This window comes from Sinocyclocheilus grahami, unplaced genomic scaffold (assembly GCF_001515645.1).
Source record: "Sinocyclocheilus grahami isolate Dianchi unplaced genomic scaffold, SAMN03320097.WGS_v1.1 scaffold1513.1, whole genome shotgun sequence".
Taxonomy (NCBI): domain Eukaryota; kingdom Metazoa; phylum Chordata; class Actinopteri; order Cypriniformes; family Cyprinidae; genus Sinocyclocheilus; species Sinocyclocheilus grahami.
This window is the reverse complement of record NW_015506692.1, coordinates 134,213-150,944: the sequence shown is the minus strand read 5'-3', so window position 1 is coordinate 150,944 and position 16,732 is coordinate 134,213. Positions and strand designations below refer to the sequence as shown.

The 16,732-nt window shown below is 40.3% G+C and overlaps 1 protein-coding gene across 1 annotated transcript in view; it reads left to right on the top strand.

Annotated features, from left to right (window-relative positions):
* nyap2b (neuronal tyrosine-phosphorylated phosphoinositide-3-kinase adaptor 2b) overlaps positions 1-16,485 on the top strand; it is a 29,502-nt gene extending 13,017 nt beyond the window's left edge. Inside the window, exons 5-7 of the mRNA XM_016257139.1 lie at positions 14,433-15,293; positions 15,578-15,690; positions 15,781-16,485. Coding sequence (XP_016112625.1) covers positions 14,433-15,293; positions 15,578-15,690; positions 15,781-16,011 — 1,205 coding nt within the window. The 3' untranslated portion in view covers positions 16,012-16,485. The remainder of the gene's footprint in view (positions 1-14,432; positions 15,294-15,577; positions 15,691-15,780) is intronic.
* Positions 16,486-16,732: the final 247 nt, after the last annotated feature.

Genomic DNA, 16,732 nt, shown 5'->3' with positions numbered 1-16,732 from the left:
TACGTACAACAATAAAACAGTGCATTGACATAAAAAAGGAAATTTACTTTTGGTACTTAAGTACTTTTAAAAGCAAGTACTTCTGTACTTTTACTTAAGTAAAAATCTGTCTTTACAACTTTTACTTGTAATGGAGTAATATTTGACCAGCAGTATCTGTACTTTCACTCAAGTAATGGAGTTGAGTACTTTGTCCGCCTCTGGTTGTGTTTAACTTTTGCCGCTTGTGTTTAGCATTTTGCAGCACAAATGCATCACAGTGTGATAAGTGTTTAAGTGAATGAGAATGTGTTTAGAATTTTGCAAAGAGATAGAGCCTAACTGCCTGAACATGTTTAAGGTTTAGCAAAAAGAGTGCTTTATTCGACAAATTGGTTTAAGCTAGTGAGAATTTGGTTCAGAGATTGGGGTTTAGTGTTTTAGCAATTCAGATTATAATAAATTCAACTATAATAAATAATATAAGAGATCACTTCGTCAAATCCCTTCTTTTTCCTTATACCTTGTGAATATCATATTTTTATACCGCTTTTTGAATCCAGCATACTTGAACATTGCTTGAGCACTGAACTTAATCCGTTCCACAGCTTCACTCCACATATAGAAATACAAAAGCTTTTTAATATTGTACGAACACAAAGATGTTTTAAGTTGCACTCCCACCTAAAACTGTATCTCCCTTCTCTATTACAAAACAATTTTTGAATGTTGCCAGGGAGTAGATTGTTTTTTGCTTTATACATTATTTGTGCTGTCTGAAACTGAACCAAATCAAGCAATTTCAATGTTTTTGAATTTCAATTTGTGTGATCTCTATAACCTGTGTTATGAATTATCCTTATGGCTCTTTTTTGCAGCACAAATAATGATGATAATCTACAATTATAAGTATTGCCCCAAACCTCCAAACAGTAATTTAAATATGGTAATATCAGTGAATGTGGTAATATCATAAAGAATGTGGAGTGATTTGAGGTCCAAAACATGCTTTGCTTTGTTTAGTACTGAAATACTCCTTGAAAGTTTATTGTGTACATGTTCTATATGAGATTTCAGCTCATTTTATTGTCAATTATTACCCCAAGAAACTTATTTTCACTAACCCTTTCTATATCTACGCCATCTATCTGTATCTGGACCTGCTTACTCTTTTTACAGTTACCAAATAACATCCATTTAGTTTTATTAATATTTAATGATAATTTATTTTTATTGAACAACCTTTTTAATTTACACATCTCTGAACTAGTGTTCTCCAGTAACTCCGCCAGTCCGTTTTGATACTTTGCATATATCAGTTATGTAAAGCAAAAATAATTTTGGACCAAAAACTGACCCCAGGGGGATGCCACAAGCAATGTTCACACATGAAGATGAATGTTCCCCCAACTTCACAAATTGTTTCCTGTCTCTTAAATAACTTGTCACCCAGTGCAATACTACCCCCCTGATCCCATACCATTCCAATTTATTGATGTTATGATTAATTGTATCACAGGGCACAGGCTTTTTTTAAGATCTATGAAAACTCCAACTGCATACTGCTAATGGTCTATAGCATTTGTAATTTCTTCAATTGAGTCAATTAATGCCATTGATGTTGAACTGTTTGATCTGAACCCGTATTGACTTTCAGAAAGTAATTTATGTTTATCTAAAATTTTATCTAATCTATTAATAAATAGTTTTTCTAGAAGTTTGGAAAATTGTGGCAGTAGAGAGAGACAGGCCTGTAATTTGTGAAGTTGTGTCTCTCCCCATTGTTATACAGCAGCTAACTTAATAAGCTATTTTCATATTATTTGGGAATTTTCCAGTTTGAAATGATTCATTAAATCACCTTTTTCACAATTTTCATATCCACTTCATTGCAATCAGTAGATGTTTTATATTTCCGTTTGTTTACAATATGTATTATTTCGTTTTCCTACCCCACTGTAAAGAACATTGAGTTGGGATTCCTTTCTATTAAATTATCATTCCAATCTTCAGATGACTATGGATCAGGAATTTCTTCTGCCAGTTTTGGTCCAACACTCACAAAAAAATTATTAAAACTATTAACCACATCACCCATATTGTCCTTTATAATATTATTATCAGAAAAATACTGAGGATGACTTCGCTGTCCAAAACTATTTCTAATAATACTATTTAATATATTCCATGTTCCTTTAATATAATTTTTATTATTATTCAATATTTTACTATAATATTCCTTTCTACATACCCGTATGATTTTCTGCCTCTTTAGTTCTTTGTTTTAATTCTCTATAGACTGTATTTTTCTTTTTACAGGCATTTTCTAATACCTTTGTGATCCATGGTCGATCCATGAATTTTTCTACAGTATTGTATAATTGGACCGTTGTTATCATATAATGATGTAAATATTCTTAAAATTTTGTTATATCAACAACATCACTTTCTTTATATTCACTTCCCCAATTTTGTGCTAGTAAGTCACTCTTAAATGCATTTATGGTTTCCTCTGTCCTCACTCGTCTATAATTCTGTTTTTCATTTGTCTGTTTACTCTTGTAGTTATCAAACTGTAAAAGCCGGCAGGTGGTCACTAATATCGTTGATTAATAATCCACCTACAGTATTATTTTCAATGTCGTTAGGAAATATATGATCAATTAATTTGGCACAATGGGGCGTAATTCTGCTCGGTCTGGTAATTTTTGGATATAAACTCATGCTGTACACTGTACATATTAATAAATTCGTCAGTCATTTTGTGTTTGTTTAATTTTAGCAAATCAATGTTAAAATCACCACAAACAAAAATTACTTTTTGATTCATTTTTGAAAATATTCCCTCTATCCCGTCCATGAATACTTCCATACTAGAGCCAGGTGCTTTGTATATGCAACTAATAATAACATTCTTCTTATTTTTCTTACATATTTAAATTGTTATGCATTCTAATAAATTATCAATCACAGTTGTCATACTTTCTACCTGTAACGGGGCGAACGAGATGAGAGATGTGCGGATCCATCTGCAAAGCTTTATTCTTAAACATAGTCAAGACAGGCAAGGGTCGGACAATGGCCAACAGGTATTTAGAGGGCAAGACAGAAGAGTGATCCGTGTAGGTAAACAGGTGTAGGTCGATCAACAGCGAACATAATCCAAAGGATGAGGCAAGCGAGTAATGAACAGGCAGATAATAATCCAGGCGAGGTGCGAACAGAATCCAAACAACAAGATGAGAGAGAAATCGAAGACAGGCAGGTTATCAGGAACAGACAATCAGGCATAACTAGACGTTATACAGACAGGATACTGGCTCCATAAAGTGCTACCACTAGGAGAGTGATATTTGTATTTGATATTAGTTATTTGTTATAGCAGTTTCTTAGTCTTCTGACAAAAGACTTCTCTGCCTCCCCTAGACAGTCATCTCTCAGTTCTGCAAATACAATACACGTAAGGACTACTTGGCTAAGAATCAATTCAACAGTAATGAGTTTGCGGGTGTACAACATGTGCTACAGTATTTACCGTACATAGAATAGTGAAAGTTCTCTCATCTGAAGTACTGCTGCTATGTACTGTAATTATATTGTATGTGTATGTAATGAATCAGTCCACTGAAGGTGAGCGTAGTGAAGAACCCATGTGCAGTTTATTTACAGACGTGCAACGTCCAAACATCCAAACATAAACCGAGACACAGACTTGACGAGGCATGAACAGACTTAACTAGGCATAAATAGACTTGACGAGGCACAAACAGACTAGACTCACCAACAGCGGGTTACAACTTCAATACACGACAAGGCACAATGACAACATGATGGCTACTTATAGCAGACAATGAGGGTCACATGACAAGAACAAACTAATGGGAAACCAAGACACATGACTAAGACAACCAATCAGAACATAACACACAGACAAGGGAATCACATGACAGAACATGACTAAGGCCTAACTACAAAATAAAAGACGAAAACAATTAATAAGAAACAAAACCCAAACACCACATTACATTCCCCCCTCTAAGGGCGGCTCCAGACACCCAAACAAAATCCAAAAGGTCCAGGAGGGTGCTGGAGTGCAGGCGGAACTGGGGGAGGGACAGAGGGACAGGCCCGTTAAAAGGAACAGGGCCTGGAGTGTGGAGCAATGGCGGGCCTGGAGCTAGGAGCAGTGGTGGACCAGGATCATGGGGCAATGACAGACAATGGAGCAGAGACCACCAGGTCAGATCCAGAGGAGCATAGGGCCATGGCAGAGCAGGCAGAACAGGGAGCCATGGCGGAGCAGGCAGAGCAGGGAGCCATGGTGGAGCAGGCAGAAGAGGGAGCCATGGTGGATCAGGCAGAACAGGCAGCCATGGCGGTGCAGGCAGAGCAGGGCGGCAGGGTGGGGACGGCAGAGCAGGAAACCATGGCGGAGCAGAGACATGGACAGACCACTTGACTGAGACAGAACAAGCAGAGAGTTCTTGAATTGTCTCCTTGGCCATAAAAGGACAGACAGTGAGTTCATGAACGACCTCTATGGCCATGACAGGGCAGACAGTGAGTTCATGAATGGCCTCCTTGGCCATGGCAGGACAGGCAGTGAGTTCATGAACGGCCTCCGTGGCCGTGACAAGACAGTCTGTGAGTTCGTGAACGGCCTCCGTGGCTGTGACAAGACAGTCTGTGAGTTCGGAAGCGGACACCACCACCTCAGGAGGTTCTGCAGCGGATGCCGCCACCTCTGGAGGTTCTGCAGCGGATTCATGCACAGGAAAGGCCCTTAGAGCATACTCGTGGATAGGAGATGGCTCTGAGACAAACTCATAGGCAGGAGAGGCCACTGGGGCAGAGCGTAGTGAAGAACCCATTTTCAGTTTATTTACAGACACAGTTTATTTACAGACATGATCCAAACATCCAAACATAAACCGAGACACAGACTTGACTTGACTTGACGAGGCACAAACAGACTAGACTCACCGACAGCGGGTTACAACTTCAATACACGACCAGGGCACAATGGGAACATGATGGCTAGTTATAGCGGACAAGGAGGGTCACATGACAAGAACAAACCAATGGAAACCAAGACACATGACTAAGACAACCAATCAGAACATAACACACAGACAAGGGAATCACATGACAGAACATGACTAAGGCCTAACTACAAAATAAAAGACGAAAACAATTAATAAGAAACAAAACCCAAACACCACATTACATTCCCCCCCTCTAAGGGCGGCTCCAGACACCCAAACAAAATCCAAAAGGTCCAGGAGGGTGCTGGAGTGCAGGCGGAACTGGGGGAGGGACAGAGGGACAGGCCCGTTAAAAGGAACAGGGCCTGGAGTGTGGAGCAATGGCGGGCCTGGAGCTAGGAGCAGTGGTGGACCAGGATCATGGGGCAATGACAGACAATGGAGCAGAGACCACCAGGTCAGATCCAGAGGAGCATAGGGCCATGGCAGAGCAGGCAGAACAGGGAGCCATGGCGGAGCAGGCAGAGCAGGGAGCCATGGTGGAGCAGGCAGAAGAGGGAGCCATGGTGGATCAGGCAGAACAGGCAGCCATGGCGGTGCAGGCAGAGCAGGGCGGCAGGGTGGGGACGGCAGAGCAGGAAACCATGGCGGAGCAGAGACATGGACAGACCACTTGACTGAGACAGAACAAGCAGAGAGTTCTTGAATTGTCTCCTTGGCCATAAAAGGACAGACAGTGAGTTCATGAACGACCTCTATGGCCATGACAGGGCAGACAGTGAGTTCATGAATGGCCTCCTTGGCCATGGCAGGACAGGCAGTGAGTTCATGAACGGCCTCCGTGGCCGTGACAAGACAGTCTGTGAGTTCGTGAACGGCCTCCGTGGCTGTGACAAGACAGTCTGTGAGTTCGGAAGCGGACACCACCACCTCAGGAGGTTCTGCAGCGGATGCCGCCACCTCTGGAGGTTCTGCAGCGGATTCATGCACAGGAAAGGCCCTTAGAGCAGACTCGTGGATAGGAGATGGCTCTGAGACAAACTCATAGGCAGGAGAGGCCACTGGGGCAGAGCGTAGTGAAGAACCCATTTTCAGTTTATTTACAGACATGATCCAAACATCCAAACATAAACCGAGACACAGACTTGACTTGACTTGACGAGGCACAAACAGACTAGACTCACCGACAGCGGGTTACAACTTCAATACACGACAAGGCACAATGACAACATGATGGCTACTTATAGCAGACGAGGGTCACATGACAAGAACAGACCAATGGGAAAACAAGACACGTGACTAAGACAACCAATCAGAACATACACAGACAAGGGAATCACATGACAGAACATGACTAAGGCCTAACTACAAAATAAAAGACATGAAAACAATTAAAGTAAATAAGAAACAAAACCCAAACACCTCATTACAGTGTATTGTGTAAGTAGTATTGAAACCTTGTAGATGAGCCTGTAGGGCAACTTCAGAACATGGTCAACTATAGTGCTTTGTATTTCAACAGGAACAAATGAAATTTGACTTTTGACCCTTCGTTTTTATTTGCCCCTCCAATTCCTCTTTGTCTCCCACTACCAAGATTAATTTTCCAAAACTCATAATCAGCTGTGCTCTTGTTCATATCATCCTAAGATCCTGACTGGTGTGTCATCAGTTTTGCTACTTAATGTTCACACATGGATAAATGTGCGCTGTTTGAGTTCATTTTTTGATGCTTGAGTTAATTATATTGTGTGTTTGTGTTTTCTGAATGAGAACATGGTTAAACCTGTGCAAAATGATGGCGTTTTTGTGTAGAGTTTTGAAGAAAGCACTGAGCAAATTGGAATGTGTGCGCAAACAGGTGAAATGTATTAAAAGTTTTGAGAAATGTTTCGAGAACTGTATGAATGGTTTGGAAAATTGGGCCAAATGAATCAGTTATAGTGTGTTAGCAAACGAGTTGTTTTCAAAAAGTTGTTTTTTGTTTTGTTTTTGTTTTTGGCTGCTGATACTTTAAGAGCTGCCGCTGCTGAACATAATGCGGATCTGACACACATCATATTTTCTCACAACTCTTTATCTTTTCTGACCCACTTCAGGTCTTAAAGTGTATAAGCTGACAAATTGAATCAGGTGAGTTAGATGAAGGAGACAGTGCTGGGGTGCTTCAGGACAGTTTTGAAAACCCTGCATTTCAGAGACATGTTCTTAAATGGAACTCATATATAACAAATACTTACATGCATGCACACTTTTAAGGCAGCTTTAATGGCCTTTTTGGTAACTTAATAATTTAACTGATGACATAACTACGACATGGTTTCTTTTGCACTTTAATATGAAATGATAAACAGTGTGCGCTGCCGCATTTGTACGTGAAATTGAAGCGCACAGTATTAACGGCTGACAGGACAGGAAAATTAGTTTTTGCTGACATATGGCCTGACAACATCTCATCTGACTGCAGTTCACTGTTGTTCTACTGAAGCTCCCTGATAGCACATGTACATTGTGGAGACGTCTATTTGATGTCTGCATTTACATTTGCAAGACGTATTTTTTGTGTTTGCTCATCTGCAATATGTCTATAGGACATTTCCTATTAGATGTCAAATAGACGTTTAGAAAATGTCTTTATGTTTATGATTTAGAATAAAACTGACATCTTAGAGACATCTATCAGGTGTTTGTACACAGCAGATGCTTTCCATATTAAGCAATCTTTAACAGACATCTTGCAGACGTTTAACAGACTCTCATTTGACTAGCGCCTGGTGCTGAGGCGAAGTTGGAGTTTGTGTCTGAAAAGTCTCCCGTTTGATGCAGGTCCGGTTCTACGGGGGTGCTAGAGGGTGCTAAGCATACTCAAATTAAATCAATAGCACCCCCAGGTAATGCTGCAATGAATCTGCATTTCATTGCAGATTTGGCAAACTAGTGCTTATCCAGGATTACAGATAAAGCACACATGAACATTTGGTAGCTTGATCATGCTGGACAGAAGAGGGGGATTTCCTTGCAGTCTCAGAGGAGTTAAAGACCAATCAGGATGCAGGTCATGGCAGCCCCATTGTGAACGTGCAGTGAACGTGTGAAGCTCTCTGCACTCAGTGTAATGAAAAAGCCTGCGAGCAATGCTACCTGCACAGACACGTACTGTACTTCTCTCTCGCTCACACACAACTTATTAAGCCTATAACTAGAAGCTCTCTCAGCTGATGTTCATTAGTGTTTTAGACTTTAAGGAAATAAAGAATACATACATGTATAACAAATTTTTAGAATCTGATTTTGTTTCATTTTAGTTTGTTGATGTTACCTGGTTGCCATGTGGATTTTAGGTTTTGCCTGGTACTCATGAAGTAAAAATCTGTTGTTGTGGAATGTTTAATTGTGCGCATTTCCATATGGCCTATTGAAGGCTTGCACCTGTGCTGCACCTTAATGTTGTCTAATGCAGGGACTGGGTTTGGCACAATTTCTGGTTGTACTGAGGTAAGAGTATCATCTGTCCATGCTGTGAATGGAAAACAGTGTGTGACCTATTTATGAACACACTCATCAATTGTATTGTAAGCAAAGAACAGGCATACCGCACATTTAAACAATTGTTGTTTAAATGTGCGGTATGCCTACACAGTTGTGTACTGCCAGCCAGCATTGTTTAAATGTGGGGTACGCCTGTTCTGGCCTTTGTGAAACCTTCACTGACTATGGATAATCAGGAAGGCATATTTAAGACTGTCACAGCAATATTTACATTACAAAACTACAGCAACCATAGAAATGTGTGTATACATAACAAAATACTTTTTAGTCATTAAAGGTACAGTTCACCGAAAATGTAAATTGTTCGCAAAAACTCTGGACCCCACTGACTTTCATTGCATGGACACAAAACACTGAGATAGTTTTGAAAATATCTTCTTTTGTGTTCCAGAGGAAGAGAGAAAAAAAGTGTATACATGTTTGGAATGACATAAGAGTGAGAAAATGATGCTGGTCTGTCTGCTCTTATGAATGTTAGCACATAAAAATCTTCTGGTTCTAACAGACCAATTTAAGTTAATGTGCTGATGTAACCTTTTTAAATTGTATTTATATTTTTTAAAGAAACAATGCACTTTATCCAGATCAACATAAAACATATTGTGCAGCCCATATCTTCTCGGGTCCAAAAATCTGTACTTAAGTACAATATTCAAGTAAATGTACTTAGTTACTGTCCGCCTCTGTCTATGAGTATGTCATATTGAGCGCAGCGTCCTGGAGATGTTGTCCGACATGTTGTCTGACATGCACCGAATGCAGCTCGAACGTGTCCTCACCTGCACTCAAAGGTAGACACACATCCGCCATTAAAGCAAGTAACAATGAATAGTGTATTACTAATGTAAGCGAGATTAGCGGCAACCACGCTGGCGATGCTAGCGGGCTATATGCTAATAGCGGACTCGGGAAGTCAAAAATAGAACTAGTGATAACAAGGCGCTCTGATTGTTTTTGTTGTAGAATACGATAGGGGATATATTCACACGTTATAGAAACGAAAATGATGGTGTATAAAATTGATTTTAAGATAAAAAATTAGATGACAAAGAATTAACTTGACGGAGCTCAAACTCAAAACACGCGGCAGCAACAAACAGGAAGTGATGGGTACAAAAATCTGTACCCGACACGAATTGACCCGGATCACTTCTTACCCGAACCCGACGTGCATAAATTATATTGATTTATATTGATCTGAAATCAATATTTAAGCAAGTACATAACCAGCCAGTGTTTAAAACTATCGCCTTACTTAGCCCGATTCACAACGGTTAGTTTGTAATAATGTTTTCTAATTTGAGTGGTACGGGTAGATTTTTGCAGGAAATTCGAGCATGGCACTGCGTCATTACGTCATGTCTGTAAACATAAAGAAGTTGTCCCGGCTACTAGGCTATCGCATGTGAGGATGCTGCAGGTGGCGGATCGTTTATAGCCTTTTCTCACAGCAGCTAGAATAATTAAATGGATCATTTTGATGGCGGATTGTAATCCAGAAAGGACTATGTGTTTATGAAACAAATGTGAATGAAATTAAATGGTATTCCAGTTTTAAATATGCTTCTGATTACAGATAGACTGTGATTACACAAGATTTGTATTTTAAAGACAACCAGTTCGAAGGGAGCATAATTAGCTTTTTGGGTTAAAAGAATTTCTTAATATGAAATTCGAGTGTTATGACAATTACAGATTAGACTGTACAGAAATCTGCACGCTAATACACACTATATACGCAATGCTAATATTGTTAACATTAATAATTTGAGAATAAAGTATAACAATAATAATAATTTGCACGGTTTTATGTGATACAAGCTAATTTATATTAAAATCACCATTGGTAGCGCGATTTATTGTAATGCTTTTTTCCTCAGTTGGTCAGAACAAACGTGGCAGACTTGTTACTTGTTCAGATGGCAATATCTGGTGAAAATTCTTAGTTGGGTCATAGATTCGATGACGTAGGCTAGAATCTGTGATTGCGAAGTACAGTAAATATCCACACCGGTGCGGTGACTGACTGCCACACACCTCAAAACATTAGATTCATCCATGCTGGAGTCAAGCCGCCGCACAACCCACGTAAGGAAGATAATTCCGCAGACAGCTGCAATTGCAGGTTTTCAAACAGAGATGGCAACACAGAGGCAAAACTTATGGACTGGAGCTTTAACATTTATTAAATTTATTATTAGGCTACTTTATATTAGTGCCTCCCTGATGGATACAAGTTATTTCTGAGCTCGGCTTTCAATTGTGACCAGTGGATTTGAAAAATAAATGTGATAGTTTGATAAAAAAAAATCGCTAGCTTTATTTTCTATGTGTGTTCCTCACTTAACATGAAAGGGAAAGTAGCCTATGCATTCGGGATAGTTTAAAAGAATAAATTGGAAAAAGCATGTTTATTTTAAATTACCCGAGACCCGAGGCCACTAATACCGAACCTGACCCGTATCCAAGGTACTCTTCGAAGTTTTGGACCCGATCCCGCTCGGGTCTCAGGTTGGACCTCGGGTTTTCGGATCCAAGTGGACCTGTGAAGACCTCTAGTGTGTGCCACACCTATCACAACTGCCTAATGCACTGCTAACCATGGACTGTCCAAAGGACACAAAACTACTTAATTCCAGTTTTTCACATTTGCTAAGACACTAAATCCCATTCTCTGAACCAAATTATCAATAGCCTAAACCAATTTGTCAAATAAATCACTCTTTCTGCGAAACCTTAAACAAGTTTAGGCAGTTTACACTGTTTGCAGACTCATGCACTCTTTTTGCAAAACTTTAAACACATTCTCACTCACTAAAACGCAATTTGCACTGCGATTAAATTGTGACGCAAAACCCTAAACAAAAGTAAGCAAAAGTTAAGCACAACTGCAACACGGTTGTCATCATTTGCACACAAAAATTCAAAACTGTTCACACTTGTTTCTAAATATGTGAATGTACAAAATATAAGCCAGTTCAAAGTGCACAGATGGCATGGGTGCATCCATCAATCTGAGAGGTATGAAACAGTGCGTTATATGAGGTGGAGGAAGAGGAGGTCGAGGAAGAGCAAGACCAAGAACAGTCATTTCAGATGAAACCAGAGCTACTGTGATAGACCATGTTCTTGTGTGTGGAATGACAGAGGCAGGACAAAGAGTTCAGATTCTCTGTGGCCATCGTAATCAGTTGGAAAGTTTAAAAGAACAGCAAAAGAAGAGCGGAAGAGAATCTTGTGTAAAATTACAAGACTACTACTTTAGGGTGGAAGAACTGGCCTGTGGTGACAGAAACAAGCTGTCTTTTCAAGGCTGGATCCGCCACACGGAGTTTTTTTTCCCCTTATAGTTGTGCCGCCTCTACTACCAAGACTCCTAAAAAAACCTTTTCATTCCGCATCGCCCCATCAAGCTCTCGCTGGACCCGCTCCTCTGCTATCAACGAGAGGAACGTCTGTACTTCCGCAACAGAAATCTTTTTGGTTGTTTAAAAAAAGGTGTACCTTACCGTTACCAAAACGTGACGTGTAAACTCTGCTGATCACAGATTGGCCAGAGAGAATCGTCACTACCTGATACACTGAACTTGCGACACAAACACAACAGAACCGCTAGATTTAAATCAGCACAGCCAGCGAAGGATTGAACGCAACGGTTTTGAACGAGCGCACCGTTTTTAACAACCAAAAAGTGGCTGTTTCGTTGTCTGTTGAGGAAGTACAGACGTTCCTCTCGTCGATAGCAGAGGAGCGGATCCAGCGAGAGCTTGATGGGGCGACGCGGAATGAAAAAGTTTTTCAGTGGAACCCAGTAGAGGTGGCGCAACTATAATGACATATGAATAATCCCGCCCACTCTAAAGTGGTACTGAACTGCAGTGAAGACGCGAGCCGTGCCGTGCCGTGTTGTGCCGTGCCTTACTGAGCCGTGCCGAGCCGAGTCGTTCCACGCAGAAATCTTTTTGGTTGTTTAAAAAAAGGTGTACCTTACCGTTACCAAAACGTGACGTGTAAACTCTGCTGATCACAGATTGGCCAGAGAGAATCGTCACTACCTGATACACTGAACTTGCGACACAAACACAACAGAACCGCTAGATTTAAATCAGCACAGCCAGCGAAGGATTGAACGCAACGGTTTTGAACGAGCGCACCGTTTTTAACAACCAAAAAGTGGCTGTTTCGTTGTCTGTTGAGGAAGTACAGACGTTCCTCTCGTCGATAGCAGAGGAGCGGATCCAGCGAGAGCTTGATGGGGCGACGCGGAATGAAAAAGTTTTTCAGTGGAACCCAGTAGAGGTGGCGCAACTATAATGACATATGAATAATCCCGCCCACTCTAAAGCGGTACTGAACTGCAGTGAAGACGCGAGCCGTGCCGTGCCGTGCTGTGCCGTGCCTTACTGAGCCGTGCCGAGCCGAGTCGTTCCACACAGTGGAAAAGCGCCATTTGGAACCCCAACCGAGGTGGTACTAAAAAGAAGTACCAGGTACTGTACCCAGTGGAAAACTCCCAAAAAGTGAACCGTACCATGCCGTACCATGCAGTGGAATTTTTTTTTTAATTGTTCACACTTGTTTCTAATGATGTGATCAAACCAACTGTACAAAATATGAGCTAGTTCAGAGTGCACAAGTGGCACAGGTGACTGAATGATGATACGAACAATAGATGGAAACAACATGAGAAGGAGAGGAGGAAGAGTACATGTAAGAAGTGGAGGATGAGGAGGAAGAGGATGAGGAGAGAAAGAGTAAGGTTTAGAGAGTGTTATCAAGGCTGGATCTGTCAGACCAGAGTTTTTTTATTTTTGTCTAGCAAAAAAAGACAACTACTTGTGATGTGGACAAAGTCCTCAGGCTGGACTCAAGCACAAAAACATTATGCTGAGACAGAATGAATCTCTCATTGACCCTGATTTTACAATTGCACAACTTACAGTATTTGAGTGTACTGTAACATGCTATTCATTTAGAGTTTTATTTGTCCTTTTTGGCCTTTGCAGTTGGACTGCAGTATTTTTGCCATACCCACGTGCTGAATATATACAAACATTCAGTACTATTCAGTATTCAGCACAATACTATTCTTACAATACATACAGTATGTCTATACAATATATTCTCCTTAGTTGCAATTACTACACTTTTTTACAGTTTTTAAAGTTGTTTACTCAATACAATATACTTTTTTTGTAATGCTCTGGATGCTGTGTTCTTCATTTTCATCTGTAGTGTCTAATGAATGCTCTGTAGTGTTTATTTTATTGACTCGTGTGTGTGATCTGAGAGCACCTGTTGATTTTGAGTGCAAGTGAAATGTGTTTTGCAGTGGTTGTTTGATTTTGATGGAAGAGTCAGAGGTTTCGTGAATTTAGTTTGAGTATTTGGATTTGTGTTTAAGGTTTTGAGAAAATAAGTGATGGTTTCAAGAAATGCGTTTTAGCAGTTCAGAAAAACTGTATTGCAAAATATTTACTATATACAATAAAAAAAAAAAATTTTGTAACTACATGCACTGGACACTGTTCTCCATTTTTTTATGTAGTGTCTAATTAATGATCTGTGTATGTTATTGACTAATGTGTCTATGATTTGAAAGATTTGTTTGATTTTGAGTAAAGATGAAATGGTTTTGAAGCGATTGTTTGATTTTTTCTGAAGAGTCAGGGGTTCTGTGAATTTAGTGTGAAGGTTTGGATTTGTGTTTAAGGTTTTGAGAAAATTAGTGATGGTTTCATGAAATGTGTTTTAGCAATTAAAAAAACTGTAATGAATCCTTGAGTATCATGGGGACACCTAGTGACCAAATTCCAGTACTGCAATAATACAAATTTGGAACACAGTGTGAATAGCCACCTATAGTTGTTCATCATGAGATTAAGTCACTGAAATATCTGTAATTTCTCCCTCTTCTAGTTGAAATAAAAGGAAAAGGTCACAGTTCTGAGTACAAACGGGAGCACAAGGAGAGGAGCCATCACAGCAAAGAATCCAAGCGGGACAAAGACCGCAGCAGCAATGGAAAGTCCTTGCATCGGCGTGACAGCAAAGACAGAGAACCAAATGGCATTGAAGCCTTATTTCGACATGACAGCAAAGACTGTGGATACAGTAACACTGAGCCATTAACCAGAAGTGACAACAAGGACAGGGGATATAACTGCCCAGAGCTGCTTCCCCGACAAGAGAGCAAAGATAGAGGCAGTAGCAGTGAGGCACTGCCTCAACGAGATAGCAAAGACAGGGGCTGCAATAATGCAGAACCTTTTGCCAGACATGACAGTAAAGACAGAGGTTGTGTTGGTCCAGAGCACTTGCCCAGAGACTGTAAAGATCTGTTGAGAAATGGTCCTGACAGCAGACGTAACAGCCGAGAGAATGTTTGCTATGGGATAGACCTTCTTTCCAGACATGAAAATAAAGATCTGGGTAGAACAGGTTTGGAACGTCAACGGGATAAAGATGGTGGCAAGCATGTCATAGAATCTGGTAAGGACAAGGAGAAAAGCAACCACAGTGCAGAGAGCAGGAGGGGAAGCAAGGAAAGGATCACCAATGGCAATGATGTCATGAGCAGATGGGACTGCAAAGATAGGGGAGTACACACAAATGAGACTTTACCCCGGTATAATGAGAAAGATAAAAGCAATTATAGCACAGAATCACCCAAAGCACAGGACAAAGATGCAAGGCCTGGATCTTCAGCCATGGCATCATCCACTCGGTCTGGACGATCCTCCATGATTCCAAATATAATGTTGGGGAATTCAAACTCTGGTAAGAATTAAATTTGTTTTACAGCCCAGCTAAAGCACAACTAGTTAACTGGCAATAGACCAGCCCATTCAGGCTGGAAAGCTAGCTTTGGCTGGTTTAAGTTTTTTTTTTTCTTCAGCAGAGTAAAAACACAACGCTGGTTGATCAGCTTCACCATGAATTTGCTAGACCAGCAATAACCAGCAAAAATCAGTCTGATCTATTCTGGAAGAGCACAGAAATTCATGCCAGTCAAGACTGGTCTTTTCAAGTCTTTTCAACTGATTTTTCTTTTTCATCTGTAGGAAATTTCCTTGCAGAACTGAAGACGCTTCCAAAGGTAGGACGGTCTTCTTCCACAACAGTAGCACCATCTCCAAAAGGCACACCTCAGAGACAGTCAGCTGATGTCCAACAGGTACCGTCTTTATCACTGTACAGTACTTATTTGTGCAGCTGTAAAATAACATAGAGTTGACAACCTATGTTCTCTATATGCATCCAATAGATGCCCCCTATGCCATGGTTGTATAGTGACAGCAACATGGTGGAGATGATCGAGAGGAAACAACGCCTCTGCCGGGAGATACGGTCTCGAGAACGTCTTCCTGACCGTAGCCCATGCAAGAAAGAAAGCCTGCCTACAATGCCAAGCTGGAAAAAAACTAGCGGGGCAAAGAAGCACAGTCCACCCCCCTACCCTACTCAGACTACAGTCTTCTGGGACACGGCCATTTGACTTTGTGGTCTTGTGAGCATATTAGGGTCATGCTCTGTCGTTAATTATCAGGCAGGTTTGAACCCACCAAAAGGATGAGTGGTGTTACCGTAGCAATATTTCAGAGGTTGCAGTTTATGAGGTTTTCATATTATTGTTGATATCTAATATTTTTATACGCAGTGTGATTCCTTAATGACTTAGCATCAATAGATATTTTCTAAATTAAATACATTATCTTTGCAAAGATTATGTAGAGTGTTGCTACCATGCTTTTCTTTTATAGCTTTTTTTTTTTTTTACTTCGCAATACACAATCAGTACCTTTTCATCAAGCTTTGACTTGCCTTTCTATTTTAAGAACTCTGGAAATTAAGTTTCTGTGGTATTTTACCACACTGAATGAAGTATATTTTAGCACTGGACATTATGGTGATTGGATTCGGGCTAGCCTTTCCACACATTATTAGATAATTTATTTTAATGTCTAATATTAAGAAATAAACAGATCAAACATTTCTCAAAAATCCATCAGAAAGGGTTCATTGTTTTTAACCACATTCTCATTTGCTTTGCCTTTAAATTCTCTAGTCATTTAAAGTGAGTGGTAGGTTTCAGAAAGTATGACTCTGATTTAAGGTCAGGTCATTGCACATAGAAAAAGGGTTAAAGTTTTTCTGTGTAATACAGAAAATGTCTCCTTTATGGGATGTTGTAACAGCTCTTTGTGTACATGACATGT